This window comes from Boleophthalmus pectinirostris, unplaced genomic scaffold (genome assembly GCF_026225935.1).
Source record: "Boleophthalmus pectinirostris isolate CB_2022bp ecotype Guang Dong unplaced genomic scaffold, ASM2622593v1 HiC_scaffold_22, whole genome shotgun sequence".
In the NCBI taxonomy this organism is placed as follows: domain Eukaryota; kingdom Metazoa; phylum Chordata; class Actinopteri; order Gobiiformes; family Gobiidae; genus Boleophthalmus; species Boleophthalmus pectinirostris.
This window is the reverse complement of record NW_026571190.1, coordinates 9,960,536-9,975,737: the sequence shown is the minus strand read 5'-3', so window position 1 is coordinate 9,975,737 and position 15,202 is coordinate 9,960,536. Positions and strand designations below refer to the sequence as shown.

The following is a 15,202-nucleotide window of genomic DNA, read 5'->3' as shown; positions in this document are numbered from 1 at the left end:
GTGATACTAAGCAGAGATAACGTCATCTTGTTGCTTAACTGACCATTCAACTGCACAATAGCCAAGGCAGGCCTCAGATTAGTGCTTTAGTGTAACAGCTCGTCAATGTGAGATCTTTCATAGAGGAGCATTATTTGGATGTACAGCTGGTCCAGTGTACAATAGAAAAGACGTGTGTGTGCGTGTGTTTGTTGTGGCGTAGTCAGAGGACAGTGACACTGCAGCGCAGGTGAAGGAGCCCCCGATTCATTCAGCTCTTCCCTTACAACCTTTGAGTAAGGCACATGTTAGTGTGCGCAGCTTTAGGTTGGAGCAGAGCTCACTACTCACTAGCACTCAGATGTAGACCATCAGAGACAAGCACAATGTCTGTGTGGATGAACATCCATTCTGTCTTGGTATTCTATGCAAAGAAAGGCTTTTTGGTCGAAGGAATTATAATCTGTGTACTGTTTAATAAATGGTCTTTTTGAGCTTTATTGATTATTCTTATGTAACATAATACATAGTAAATAGATAGTATTTGGATACTATGCTGGTTGCTGTTTTCCTCGGTTTAGAGCATCCAGAGATGGCTGCTGCAGCAGCTGCTTGCTTAGCTAACCTCCTCGGAGCAGGAGGAATGAGAGGCTAAGGAAGCACAGAGAGGAGGGGTGGAGCAGCACGCTCCTGTTTGACCATTACATCATAGCTTCACACGCTGCGTGTGCCTGCTGTTCATTCATGCTATGACACCCGTGTGTGCTCCTCTCTAGGTGACGTGTCTCCCATCACCATGTCACCCATCAGCCAGTCACAGTTCATCCCGCTGGGGGAGATCTTGTGTTTGGCCATCTCTGCCATGAACTCTGCCCACAAGCCGGTCAACCAGGAGGCTCTGGTGGAGCACCTCACTGCCAGCTTTCCAGGTACTTCCTCTGCACCGTCCCACACATGCTGTCTTTGCCATGTGTATTTACACTGATTATTTAAATATAGTGAAATATAACTATCATTTAAACATCTCTTTTAATTGCTACACACTCACAATAAGGAATAGTCGAACATGTAGGTTGCATCATGTGTAAAATTCTTACACAGGGGTGATGTAATTCTTGGCAACACACTGCTCTGCTGGACAAAGGTTATGATTTGTAATGTTTAAATATACAATATTTTATGTATTACAATAATAATACATAAAATACTACTCAATTTACAATTATTTACTCACTCAAGTAGAAAAATTAGCTCTGTTGCCACGGTTACTCTTAAATGTTTTAAAATAGGCTGCAGATTGTACTTAATCTGTTGGGTAATGGCTGATGAAAGACAGTGCCAATTTAAGCAGGTGAACAAATCAAATTAGGCAGAGGCATAGATGTGTTGTCTTTAATGACACTGACTGTCACACTGACTGTGGAAAAAAAACTGAGCATGTTTAAGTGTAAGACATTTATATGTAGAAGAAACACTGGAAATACCTGTTGTTGTTTGTTTTTTTTAAATTAGAGCTCATCATGGGTTTTGTCATGACCCATGCTGATATTGATTGTTTAGAATCAAGAGAAACCATTGACTGATAAGGGCTGTCAGAATTTTAGTTTAGCTATGTAGGTGCTACCTTGACAGTTCCTCTAAATTAAGTAGCTTACATTTACTTTAAACTCACCCACACCTTTGTTTAGCACTAACCTGACAGAGAGCAGTGTAGTCACAAATAAGCTTCATGTGTTTCTCTAGGCAGCAGGGCAGCTAAAAAAAAATACCGGCCTCTGCTGGAGATTTAAGGCTGATAGCTCATTAAAAAGTGCACATATCAGTCTAATCAACAAATATAAAATGCTTACAATATTGTACATTATAATAACTACTTTGACGTCTACACAGTTTAGCACTATGAATCAATGAAGAGGAAGCCTTTACATCCAAATGGATAGTACTCAAATATTTCTAAGCATGTGACATCAGTATTATGTTTTGTTTCAGGCGTGCCTACACCCAGCTCGGAGGTTCTGCGACACACTTTGAACATGCTGGTGAGAGAACGTAAGATCTACCCAACTCCAGAGGGCTACTTCATTGTCACCCCCCAGACCTACTTCATCACCCCCTCCCTCATCCGGAGCAACAACAAGTGGTATCACCTAGACGACCGGCTCCCTGAGCGCCAACAGCCATCCCAGCAGCCCCAGCAGCCCAGCCAACCCTGCACCTCCCCGCCCACCACCAATTCAGCCCCGGGCTGCCTTAGAGAGAGGCCGGCCCGCAAGCCTCACAACGAATCCTATGCTTTTCGTGATGACCCAGGCAGACTGCACGCCTCTGCGCTTCAAACCAAGTCACCAAAGGAGCATAGGGTGGACTCTTATCAAAGTAAGCCCAGCAAGGATCACAATGGAGATCCTCCACCTGGAACATCCACCAAGGAGCACAGAGGTGATCCACCATCATACCCCTATCCACCTCCAGCCACTTCCCCTCCAGTCCAGCACCAAGCACCTGCTTTAGACCCTGCCGACAAGAGCAAAAGTCTCCCCTCTTTCCCCTACAAAACAGACACCCTGACCAAAAAGAAGGAGGGAAGTGGTGGGAGTGGAACCGCAGAGAAGCAGTCCAAAAGGTTTGGACTCCGACTCTTTAGGTTGAGTTTTAAGAAGGACAAATTGAGGCAATTAGCAACCTTTTCAGCTCAGTTTCCCCCAGAGGAGTGGCCTCTTCATGACGAGGACATTCCAACTACACCCATTCCCCGAGAAGTGGAGATGGAAATCATCCGCAGAATTAACCCCGACCTAACAGTAGAGAATGTGGCCCGGCACACAGCTGTCATGAAGAGGTTAGAAGAAGAGCGTGCTCAGAAGAACAAGGCGGGTTCTGCTCAGCACAGCGCCCGCAGTCGCAGGGGCAGGGGCCACAGAAGGGCCCCACATGGAAAGTCTCGCTCACACAGTAAACCTCGCACCTCCAGGGGAGACCCCTCAGAGGGGTCAAACTGGGACCTGGTTTTCATGGAGAGAGACTACCGCTTCTTCAGCCACTCACTGGTGCGCTCACCTCGGGAGGCCATGTACACTTTGGAGCGGAGGCGGAGTGGAGGGAACACCTACCTAGTCCACAGCAATCCTAACATCACAGAATCATACTGCCCTGTGGCCCCCGAGTGGGACGTGTCCGGGGAGCTTGCCAAGAGACGCACAGAGATGCCCTTTCCTGAGCCTTCTCGTGGGACCTGCCAGTCCAGAGTGCAGAGGAGTCACAGTCACAATCAGGACCGTAAGTCCCGCCATGACAGATCAGATCAGGCCAAGGAACGCTCCCGCTCCATGGACAACTCTCTTAAAGGCCCATCGCTTGGCGTTCCGGAGGTGTTTGAAGCTCCGATGGAGGAGCGCAGTCATTACTACACTGACGATGGAACTCTGCGGGCCACACAAAAGTCCTCCCACTACTCAAGGATCATGTTCTCTGCTGCTAAGTTCCACTCTGACTTTAATGTGCCTGATTTGGGGAAGGGGACTTTAGATGAATCAAGGATCCGGAGTACAATAGAGAGGAACAAAAGCAGAGACAGTTTGCCTACGTACAATGAGCTAATGGGACTTTCTCCGAAGCCCTCAACAGATGAGTACTTCCAGTGCAATACATCAAATGAAACAATCTTAACTGCCCCTTCGCCTCAGGCAAAATCAGAATATGACACATTAACCTCATCAGGGGGACTCCGAAAGGGCTCTCCAGCTGACCGCCAAACGCCTCACCTCACCTCTCCTCACACGATGGAGTACAAAGAGGACATGTCGGCAGCAAAAGGACAGAGCGGCTCTGTGCGCCTGACGCCCAGCCAGACACCAGAGCCCGCGCAAAATGCACGTTTGACACCACACCAACACAATGTGGACCCTGGAGGGGGGGGCGGAGGACTGGTCATCAAGAGGAAGGAGATCTTCAGCAAAGACACTTTGTTCAAACCTCCACACAATGCCTTGTCCGCAGGCTTCGTGGACAGCAGCTACACCAAGTCTGGCACATTGCGGAAAGCCTCACATGCCAAATCAACAGAGGCCCTTGACAATCCTGAGCCCCAGCAGCCTTCCAATTCAGCCACTTCCTCCGCATCCCCAGCAGTTCTACAGGGCTGCTTGGAGCCCACCGTCCCCTCCGCCTCCTTCGACTATTATAATGTATCAGACGATGAGGATGAAGAGGAGGCCGAGGAGGACTCGCACAAGGAGTTGGCGACACCCGAGGACAGCAAAGAGCATGGTGAGGGGGGTGGGACAGGTGGAGTTGGAGGAGGGGGCGGGGAGGGGACCATGCAATGGCTCCTGGAGCGAGAGAAGGAGCATGACTTGCAGAGGAAACTGGAAACCAACCTGACCCTCCTCAGCCCCAAGGAGACGGACAACAGCAGCAGTCAGAAGTCAGCCCACTCGGCCCGCTTGGACAGCATGGACAGCAGCAGTGTCACTGTGGACAGTGGCTTTAACTCCCCCAGGTCTGTGCACTACAAATGCATGCAACCTCTACTCATTTACACTAATCAGTTCACTAGTAATGCATTTGTCACTGATTTCAATACAGCCATTGTCTTTAGGTACTGGATGAATATTGGATATAGTCATAGACTAAACCTTTTTATTATTTATCAAAAATTGCTTCTTTCAGAGCTTTTATAGCTTAACAGAATAAATGCATGTCTATGCCCAGATGGTGTGAAGCAGCTAGAGGTCTTAGGAACCCACATTTTAATCTGATTCAGAGAATAGAACTAGTTTGTGGTACTTTACTGGAAGATATTGTAAATGTGTGCAGACATTGAATAAGCTTTGGGATCGTTAAGTGTGACATCATCACTGCTTGTTTGCGTCCAAACGCGTTCCATCAACACAAACTGCAAAATGAGGATTTTGTCTGAACTTTCAGATGAGAGGGGACCAAATTGCTTCACACTGAATAATATCAGTGGATGTACATACTTTTCCAGTCAAATTAATTAATCCATGTATATAAATAGTAATCTATTTTTGTAAATTATTACTCGAGGATGACCAGGCTTCAGTGATTGTTTTGCAATTTTACATTAGAGATGCTCCGATTTGATACTGGTATCAGATATAGCTACCAATACTGAAAATTTTGTTGGAGTGGATATCGGCTTCCAAATATCAGCTCAGCCGATATGTTGGTTGTCCATAAAATTGATGTAATAAAACTGGTCTGTTTTACTGGTCATAGTTGGCCCAGAAAATCCCATAATGTGAACATAATAATAATAATAAACATTTATTTATGCACATTTGTTCTGTGGTTAATTGCAGAATAAATAACAGCTACTACACAACACATCTGAATAAAATTTGCTATATATTGTATTTGTTTTGAGTTAATAAATATCAGCAGAAAAAGCTGGATCGGTGCATCCCTATTTTACATTAGAAAATGACTTTATGCAAAACCCTGCAACAAGCTAAAATCTGCCTAAATGCTATTATAGTGAAACACGCTTGAATTCCATTGGACACAGAACAAGCTAAAGGAAGAGTGATGAGTCTCCCATAGGCTAATGCCATGTCTATGCATCCCTGCGCGAAGCTAGCTTACAATGTTAGTTTACAGCATGAGCCTTCTGAATAAGTCTGTTGTTTAAAAACTTTGAATGCTAAACTGTATATGAAGAAACTAATAATACTGCTCAGATGGTTCAATCATCAGTGACACCTGCAAACCAAAATCACCTCATGTATTTCTAGAGCTGTAGTCACCTAGTCGTTAAGTCAATTAATCAGTCAAAGGTGTATTTGTTGACCAAAACTTATATTAGTCAATAAAATATTTTATGTATTTATATGGAACAACAACAGAAAGGAGAAGTGAGTGGGTTGAAGATTTGTTATTTTTTGGTATTTATAAAAAAGGTAGATTCACAAGTTTAATTCACAAGTTTAATATATAAACACATAGTTTCCTTGTGCTTTCTGCCTAAATAGTTGTTTCTGTATAAACTCCTGTGCAGGTATAGTCTTGTGAGTGGGTCAGATACATGGAGCTACATTACAGTTTTGAGAGCTTTTGCCACGCCTCCTTTTTACCATATCATACCATACCATACTAATTTTATTCATAAAGCACTTTACAGCTGGCAGTCAAAGTCACAATACAAGTACTAAATAACATAGAAAACAGTAAGATACTCAGCAACAAGAAGCCAGTAAAAAAGGTGCGTTTTTAGGAGTGATTTAACAACAGGTACAGACTCGATCTGTCTAATCTCTAATGGCAACTAGTTCCAAAGCCGTGGGGCAGCAACAGAAAGCGCACAGTCCCCATGAAGCTTGCGTTTAGTGTTTGGGATGGCAAGCTGGAGCTGGTCTGCTGACCTGAGAGTGCGAGAGGGGGCGTAAGGGTGGATCAGGTCAGCGAGGTAGGAGGGCACTAGGCCGTGCAAACATTTAAAGGTAAATAAAATAATTTTGAACTCAACTCTAAAGTACACTGGGAGCCAATGGAGAGAGGCAAAAATAGGCGAGATGTTCTTGTGTTTCTGGGTTCCAGTTAAAAGTCGAGCCACTGTTTTGGACCCACCCACAATATATATAAAATCTCAGCTATATGTAAGAGGTCATGGGAAGACAGTGCAACAATGATATGATGATTGACAGAACATATAAAAGTCCATTTTGGCTGACACCAACATTAAGTGCATTACCATAATCCAATCTGGTGGTCACAAATGCATGTATTTCAAATGCATGTGTTTCATGTTCTGTTGAGAAAATGGGCTTAATTTTGGCCAGTTGTCTTAGCTGGAAAAAAATAGACTTTACAACAGCACTAATTTGCTGATCAAATTTTAGATCAGGGTCCATTTTGACACCTAAGTCTGAAACAACTGGCTTCACTAAATGATTTAGTGAATGCAGGTCCACAGGTGAAGAGTAATTTGAAGAGCTAGGGCCAAAAAACATAATTAGATTTTTCCTGATTAAAGTGCAGAAAGTTACGTGATATTCAAGATTTTATGTCACTGATACAGTCTAAAAGTGGTCTGGCAGCCTGTGGATCCTGTTTCTTTAATGGCAGATATCTCTGGCTGTCATCAGCATAACAGTGGAATGTGATGCCTTGCTTCATCAGAATGGTGTCCAGAGGGAGCATATAAAGGGAAAAAGCAAAGGACCTAGTATTGATCCCTGGGGAAAACTGTATGACAGGGGTGTAAAGGAAGAAACATAATTACCAAAACCAACACAGAAATGACTGTCAGTCAGGTATGACCTAAACCATAGCAGGGCTGGACCATGAATCCCCACCCAGTGCTCTAACCGGGAGAGAAAAATCTCATGGTGCACTGTGTCAAATGCAGCGGTCAGATCCAACAGTATGAGAACAACAGAATCACCAGCATAGAAGAAACAAATATGCAATTTAAAAACACAGGAGGGCAGATTCTGTGCTGTGTATCTTGAAACCAGACTGAAAAGTTGTGCTCATCTAAAAATTATTTCAATTCAACAGAACAATTTTCTCCAGTATTTTTAAAAGAAAAGGAAGCTTAGAAATAGGCCTGAAATTTGAAAACACAGATGAATCAAGGCTAGGTTTCTTTATCAGAGGATGCACCACGGCGTGTTTAAAATATGCAGAGACAAACTACTGTTTTGCTCTGCAGAAACCAAAGAGACAAAAACCTCTTTAAACAGACGAAGAGGTAGCGGGTCATTGGGAGAATCTTCAGCCTTCATGTGAGCAACAGTGTTCTTAAGTTGAGGGAGAGTCACAGGCTCAAAGTGCTCAAAACTAGCAGGACTTGAAACATGCACTGAAGGGTCATAGGATGGAACCTTATTAAATGCTCTAGAGCTCTCTACCCAAAAAATCTCTAATGAGGGTTCCAAACATATAGGCTGGGGCACATTTAAAATAGAGTAAGTGGTCTTAAAAAATACATGAGGCTTGTGACAATTAGTTGTAATAACATTAGAGAAGTACATGCCTCTTTCAGTTTTTACATTGCTCTGATAAAGACATCAGCTCTCTCTTAGAATTTGCCATAACACTTCCAATTTGTCTTTTTTTCCATTTGCGCTCGGCTTGTCTGCATTTGCGTCTGGCAGCCCATGTAGATTCATTTAGCCAGGGCTCGAGTCTAGGTTTGGGTGACCTGGCTTTTAGTGGAGCTGCAGACTCTACCACCGTCTGGCAAACAGAATAAAAGCTCGAGGATAAAGCCTTGGTATCAACACATGCAGACTGGTCAATGTTAATAGTAAATGCAGCAGAAAACCAAGCAGCAGTGGATGGGTTAAGTACACGACAGCAGCGTGCAGGAGCACAGTGTTTGGTAGTTATGCACAGCACATCAATGTTAAAAACAACAGGCATGTGATCAAAAAACACAGTATCATATGTTTCAAGATTTTTAATATACATGAGTCAACACAAGATCAAGCGTATGACCACACTTCTGGGTAGGGCCAGAAATGCATTGCACAAACCCAAACGAGTCAATGCGATCTTTAGCCAGTGGCTTGTCAAGGTAGCAGAAGTGGATATTAAAGCAACCAACAGTTAGGATTTTGTCCTTAACCCACCTTTTCCACAGTGTCTGTGTACACTGGTGTATGAATGTGTGTGTGAATGGGTGAGTGGTTCCTTGTTGTAAAGCGCTTTGAGTGCCGTGAAGGTGGAAAAGCGCTATAGAAAAATGTGACCATTTACCATTTACCATTTTGTCATAATTTGGCACTGTGTCAGCCAAAAAATCTGAAAAGTCAGTAACAAAATCCTTGTTGTTTTTGGGAGGTCTATAAACAACTGCACTCAAAATATGGATAGGGCGACGCAGTTTGAATAAATATAGTTGAAAACTAGAATAAGTGAATGACAGCTTTTTAGTCAGCCTTTGGTCTTTTGGTCAACCAAGAATCTCTTTAGTTGACTACAACACTACTTATTTCATTCTCATTTATCAATATGAATATGACATTTATTTCAAAATGTGACAGATAGTCAGCATAGAATTACATTGTTCAACAAAACATCCCTCTCACATCCCTTTGGCATTTATTTCTCTCTCTGCCAGTACAGTTTATCTGGTTTTGTGGCTTTAATATTGTGGGATTATCCATTTCTAGACTGCAATATATGGTTTAAAATAGTTTTGTATTTTAGCTCTAATCCTCTTTGTAGCTAAGAACTGTGCTGGCTACTGGATATTGAGTGATTTAGTTTCATTTTTACCATTGCATTTTGGTATTTTCTTTTCCAACTAAACATATTATCCTTACATGTTTCCCCCTGTAGGACACGTGAAAGCCTTGCGTCCAACACATCCAGCATAGTGGAGAGCAATAGACGGCAGAATCCCGCTCTGAGCCCTGGCCACATCGGCACCAGTAGTATGGGACTGCCCTTCAGCTTTCGTGCCATTCCCGAGCCCCCCACCACGCAGCCTGAGAAGCTCCAGAAGTCCTCCAACTGCCTAGCCTCCATCACCAGCGTCTGACAGGCAGCACCCACCACCCACACTGGGGCACAGGTGTGGGGGGAGACAGCGGGGAAAGAGAGAGAGACATGGGCCTTTTTCACGCTTTTGGACCTCACTATATGGAACACACGGACACCCATACACGCATCCACCACCCATTTTCAATTCTAACTGGGACTGTTACAATAAACTGGCATGGCTCAAAGAGACTGTTCTCACAGCTTCAAAAACTCTACTGCAAAAAAATGAAATAAAAAAAATCACAGGATAATAACACAGAGGAAGCCGTTGGAGTGAAGTAAAAGTACTATTCAGTTTTTGGTGACATGGACTCTAGTTTGGAATATAACCAGATTCTTGAATATTGGTATTGGAAAGTAGTAGACTATAGGATTCAAGTTACATTTGGAAATATCAAAAACTTTTTTATATTACTTAACGATACATGTCCGATTAAATGTTCTCCTTCTGGAAATAGCGTCAGTTGAGCAGGACAGTTCTATGTTATCAGCACAAATGTCACAATGAGACAATAAAAGGCCAACCCGAGAACAATGAATGAGAGATATAAAAAACATGAATCAGTTCCGATTTGTGTACCGCAATGCAAATGATGTATGTATACTCGATACTTTTGATATCCTAATTATTATAATGGTGGTATTAAAGATGCTATGTGACCAAAATTATGTTTATGCTCTCTTGGGGTCTAGAACAATGGATGTAGGTAGCCACTTGAAAATAAATGGCCATATTATGCATTTCACATACTATAGAAATATTGACCACACAATATAGCGTCATACTTTATTAAGAAGAATACAAAAGTAGGCATGGGCTTTTCTTCATATTAATCACCTTTTTTATTCAAGTTTATTTTTTCTTTTAAAAAATATAGCTTTCAATATTGATTTTGAATAGACAACAATTCTTACTTTTCACTTTTAGACTCTTTACTTCACTGCACTATAGGTGCACTTTCTGGTAGAGGGGCTGTGTTGCCTCTATGGATATTTTATGGTTTTACCTGGTATGTTTGGCTTTAAACTTGTCTATCTTGCATGTATTCACTTAAAGGTCTTTTTATAGCTGGAACTGTATTGTAAAACATGCATTCTTACCGTGAGCAGGATCGCTTTATCATTGATCTGAATTGTGGCATTGCCTGCTTGTCTCCAAGCAATTGGTTTAATGCCATACTGTGTTATTCCAACAATGCGTAAACTTTGTTTTCTGACAGAGGATTACTAAAGGCCCAATTTAAAAAAACCCAAAAACCACTGAATCACAATTTGATTAAAATTTTATTGACTTCACAGCACTACAATCATGTGTTGAACACATGATTGTAGTGCACACATTATTTTAAATTGTATAATTTTATGATATTTGGATTGTACCCTAGTGGTAGTATGTGTATGTGCACTTCAGACCCAGCTCTGTTGTTGTTGATGTTATGACACGTGATGACAGGTAGGTGGAGCTAAAGAACACAGTTAAAGTAGATTTGACGGACACAGGCCACACAGGCCACTGAACTCACTGACCTCATCCATGACTGACACTGGTGAAAGTGCCTACCATATAAACAAATGTTTAAACAAATTAAAGCTACAGTAACGTCATTTTAAGCCAGGATCATTGTCACAACATGATTTTATAAACAAATAATTTTTATTTGCTTTATTTTCTTTCTGTTTACAATCCACAGGACCCAAGCACACATACAGTGTGATATTGCACCCTTGTGTGAAATCCTTGTCCTGTCCTGGTTTCACATTGAGCGGGCGCCCTCTTGTGGTTAACTTGTGCCTTTGTATGTGTTGTGTTCGCTACAAAATCTGTGACTTGAGTGCTCACACTAATTGAGCAGATCCTATAAAGGTAAGTGGATGTCCTCGCCGATCCAGTCACACCTGTTTAAAATGGGGCAAAATATGTTCACAGTAGTTCTCATAAACAATAACATAAACATAAACAGTGTCAATGACTTCACAGTGTTGAACATGCAAAAGTCCAAACTAATATTTATTTTTAAAATACCACTTTATAATAACACTTTCGTAAATTAGATCTTAATAAATCCTTAGTAAAGTGTTAATAATGAACAAATAGTGGGGGGGGGGGGGGGGGGGTTGAGCATTTCTCAAATTTTGCTTATGGGCAGAGTAAAGCTTTGAAGTCTCATTAGGTCTGTTAAGATTATACCTAAAATTCTTATGTACAAGCCTTTTATTAGTCTCATACCCCATCTACCCGGCTGCATTCTGCCATCTTCCCCAGAATTGTCATGTCACTGAGTGTGGAGTGACTGAATAATGAACTGTAAAGCGCTTTGGGTATCTTGAAAGGCGCTATATAAATGCTATCAATCAATCAACCAATCAACCAATCATGTGATGTAGTTGTGACGTGTCTCCTCACACTGATTTTGGCACTGCTTTCCACCTGCAGTCTCATTTTTTCAGAACTGTGTGAGAGAGTAGGTATGCCCCTCATCGCAATTTACAGTCTGGTGGGAGCATTTCTGGATTTCAGTGGCCTGATCCAGCGATGGTACTTGTTGCTTTCTGTGCTTATGACATGCTCCAATCCATGAGATGGTGCAGATATTGCAGTGGTCTGATATGGTCAGATTGTCGCTGTGTGGCTAGGATGCATGTTTTGTTTTATTCTTTTTCACACTTAGTTTTGTTTTCTCCATATCAAGAGGAGAAACCATCTCATGGATTGGGGCAAGTACCATTGCTGGATCCGGAAGGCCATCGAGATCCGGAAATGTACCTACCAGACGGTAAATTGGGACTTGGTCACACCTGGGATACAGTTCTGAAGAAATGGAACTGCAGATGTCTTCCTGCTTGAGAGGAGTAGGTGACAGCAACAAATTCTATTTAAATCAGGTGAGCAGATACGTCACAGCAATGGCATGTGGCACTTCTGAGGAACATGGCAGAGTGCAGTCAACACATCCAGTCAAGGTATGAAATAGATGTTTGTACATCTAATATATCTGAAGTATATTTATTAAGTAGTTACTAAGCCTGCTATCATTCTTAATAAATCCATTTGTTAATTATGAATTTAAGTCTTTTGTTCATGATTCAGGTTATATATTGGGTATATTTAAATTGTACATAAAAGTTTAGATAATTAATTTCAGATGGAGAACGGGCCAATGTATAAGTATGGATAATTTCCTGTTTTTGAAAGAAATCTCCAAACCCAAATTCATTGACTTGCCATATAAATTCTATGGCTTTAAAGGGCACTATGTAATTTTTGATAATAAAAAAATAAAAATACTTTTAATTGAATGAATGGAAGATGAATAAGTTTAATGCTTTACTGTGGAACATTCCAGTGAAAGCAAAACTATTTTCATGAGACAAACAGGCAATAGACCATTCACCACAAAAGTTATACAGCGCACCTCTAAAATCTTGACAACAGTCACATGGTGGTGAAAAAATATTCCTATAACTTTTTATGCAATTCATTTGTGCTACTCCGCAAGATGTTTAACCTTGTGTCAGGTTTCTTGTTTATAACTTCAGTAATTATAGAGATATTAACCATAAACTAGTTCAAAATCCCCTGTAATTAAAACGAATCCTGACCTGCCCTCCAGCTCTTCAGCTAACCTATTACACAATATAACAGCAACTAATATTGGTAAAAATGCTCAACTTAAAATGTAACTCTGAACTCATTTTTATGTCCACAAATCTTATTATTTGGTGCAGAAAAATCAGTATAGACATTTGGTCGTGTTTTCTGTGTGGCATTTAATGGTTTGTCTTGCAGGTAACTGGTCTTTGCACTACAGGAGCTAGTGGGTAGGGTCTTCTTGGCACAGATATTCATCTTCAACATTTTACACAATATACACACACCAGAGTTCTATTAGAATGACAAATAATGCAGATGTATGCACTGCAAAAACAAATATCTAGCATGGGTAAAAAGTACTTGAAATCAGAACATTAATTTGCAGTCATTTTGAGTTTTTTTATTGTTATTATTTGTATGACCTACATTATGCAATGTATGTGTTTAATGCAATTTCTTACTGGTTTCAGATAGAAGAATACATACGCCCATAGGATAAGTGCAAATTTATCAACTGATTGGCAAGTAAATTTGAAATGAAAAGTAAGATATTGAAAGTGGTCAACAAATAAATCAAAACTAGTCAAACTGAGATTCATTTTCTGAATTCAAGCAGGGGCATTGCTAGCCAATAAGCAAGGCAGGCAAAGCAGATGCCCCCTAAAGTCCATACTGGTTCAACAGTTGTACTAGGTATTTATTGACAGCAAGTGTTATGTATATATTTCCAAATATGTGGACCCACAATAAGTAATAGTAAGATGTTCTTATTTTTGCCATCACTAGATTTATTTAGTGTGGTGAAATCTGGTTGGGGGGCTACCTTTGATGTTTTGTCTGGGTCTTAAAGGACACAAACTGAGCAGTTTTGAGTTTTTAACTATATTAGAAAGTTCCATCATCAAAAGCATACCTGAAGTTACTACCTGAAGTAGCTTCATTCACGCATGTTTCATTAATTCTGTTTATGAGATCACCTTTGTGATCAAAGGAAAAAGTCTGTACATCTCCTGCACTGTCTTTTTGTCCATAAATCACCCTCATTCTGAGTAGTTCTACTGTTAAATCATGTTCATTAAAACAAAATGCTTTTACAGCATTAATATTATGTGTAAGTTGTTCGTATGGCAAGCGTTTTTTCCCACTTCTGCCAGCAGATGGCGAGCACCAAATGCCAGTATAGAGAACCCATCTGTGTATCTGTGTACGTATTGTGATTTTTTTTTTTTAATACAGGCAATATTTTAATTTCTAAAGCATGAATTGTCAAAGCTAAGGCATTCAAGAGCATGTTTATAGACCAGTAACACTACAAATAATCCATAATATGTGTCCTTTAAGAGACCGTTGCTGCGCCCCTGAATTAAAAATAATTCTAGCAAATGTAGACAATACTTTTTTGCAGTGTATAGCAGTGCACTTTGTATACCACTTAGTACTGAAGGTTGTATGTGTTTTTTTAATTGGTTATAAACAGCCACACATGCATCATAAAACATATCACATTTCTCAGTATTGACACAGACACCTGTGCAATGGGAGCAACCTCCTTAAGTGTCCATTTGGTTCTAAGGCAAAAGTAGTTCCACAGGAGCAGTGCTTCAGTCAGCTGTCATTCAGTGTATTTTAGCACCAAGGGAATCCCACCTTGTGTTCATACTCTATAAAAAAATATTCCCTTTCCAAATCCACATAGATGTAAAAACTGAGTCTAATGAGCTACAGGTAGGACACAACAAAATGGATGCACAATGAAAAACAAGGCTTCACAAGAGACATGCACTGATCCAGTTTTCAAATACCAGCAGCTGAAATCTGTTTTTTTGATAATAAGGCAAGATCAGGCAATAAAAGTAAAATGCTCACGAAATTTATTATATAAATAACACAACAAAATTATTTATTGAAATTATAAATATAAGATGGAAAAAGTAGCAAAATAATATTTTAAGTGACCAACAAGATAGCGGTTTGTGGCAAATTCCCACATAATGAAGTTTCTGTAGTATCCATAAATATTATATAAATAAAAAAACGAACTCTCATATTAGTTATGCTTTGTCTTTCACTAGTTAATTTGCATTCCACCTTTGAAAAAGACGTTCTTCAGTAAAAATCATT

General features: G+C 40.7%; 1 protein-coding gene across 1 annotated transcript; it reads left to right on the top strand.

Moving 5' to 3' along the window:
* Window positions 1–649: 649 nt before the first annotated feature.
* stox2a (storkhead box 2a) lies at window positions 650–10,155 on the top strand. Its single transcript, XM_055158736.1, has 3 exons — window positions 650–908; window positions 1,969–4,477; window positions 9,286–10,155. The coding sequence occupies exons 1-3, from the start codon at window positions 776–778 to the stop codon at window positions 9,485–9,487; spliced, it is 2,844 nt and encodes a 947-aa protein (XP_055014711.1). The 5' UTR covers window positions 650–775; the 3' UTR covers window positions 9,488–10,155.
* The last annotated feature ends 5,047 nt before the right edge of the window (window positions 10,156–15,202 follow it).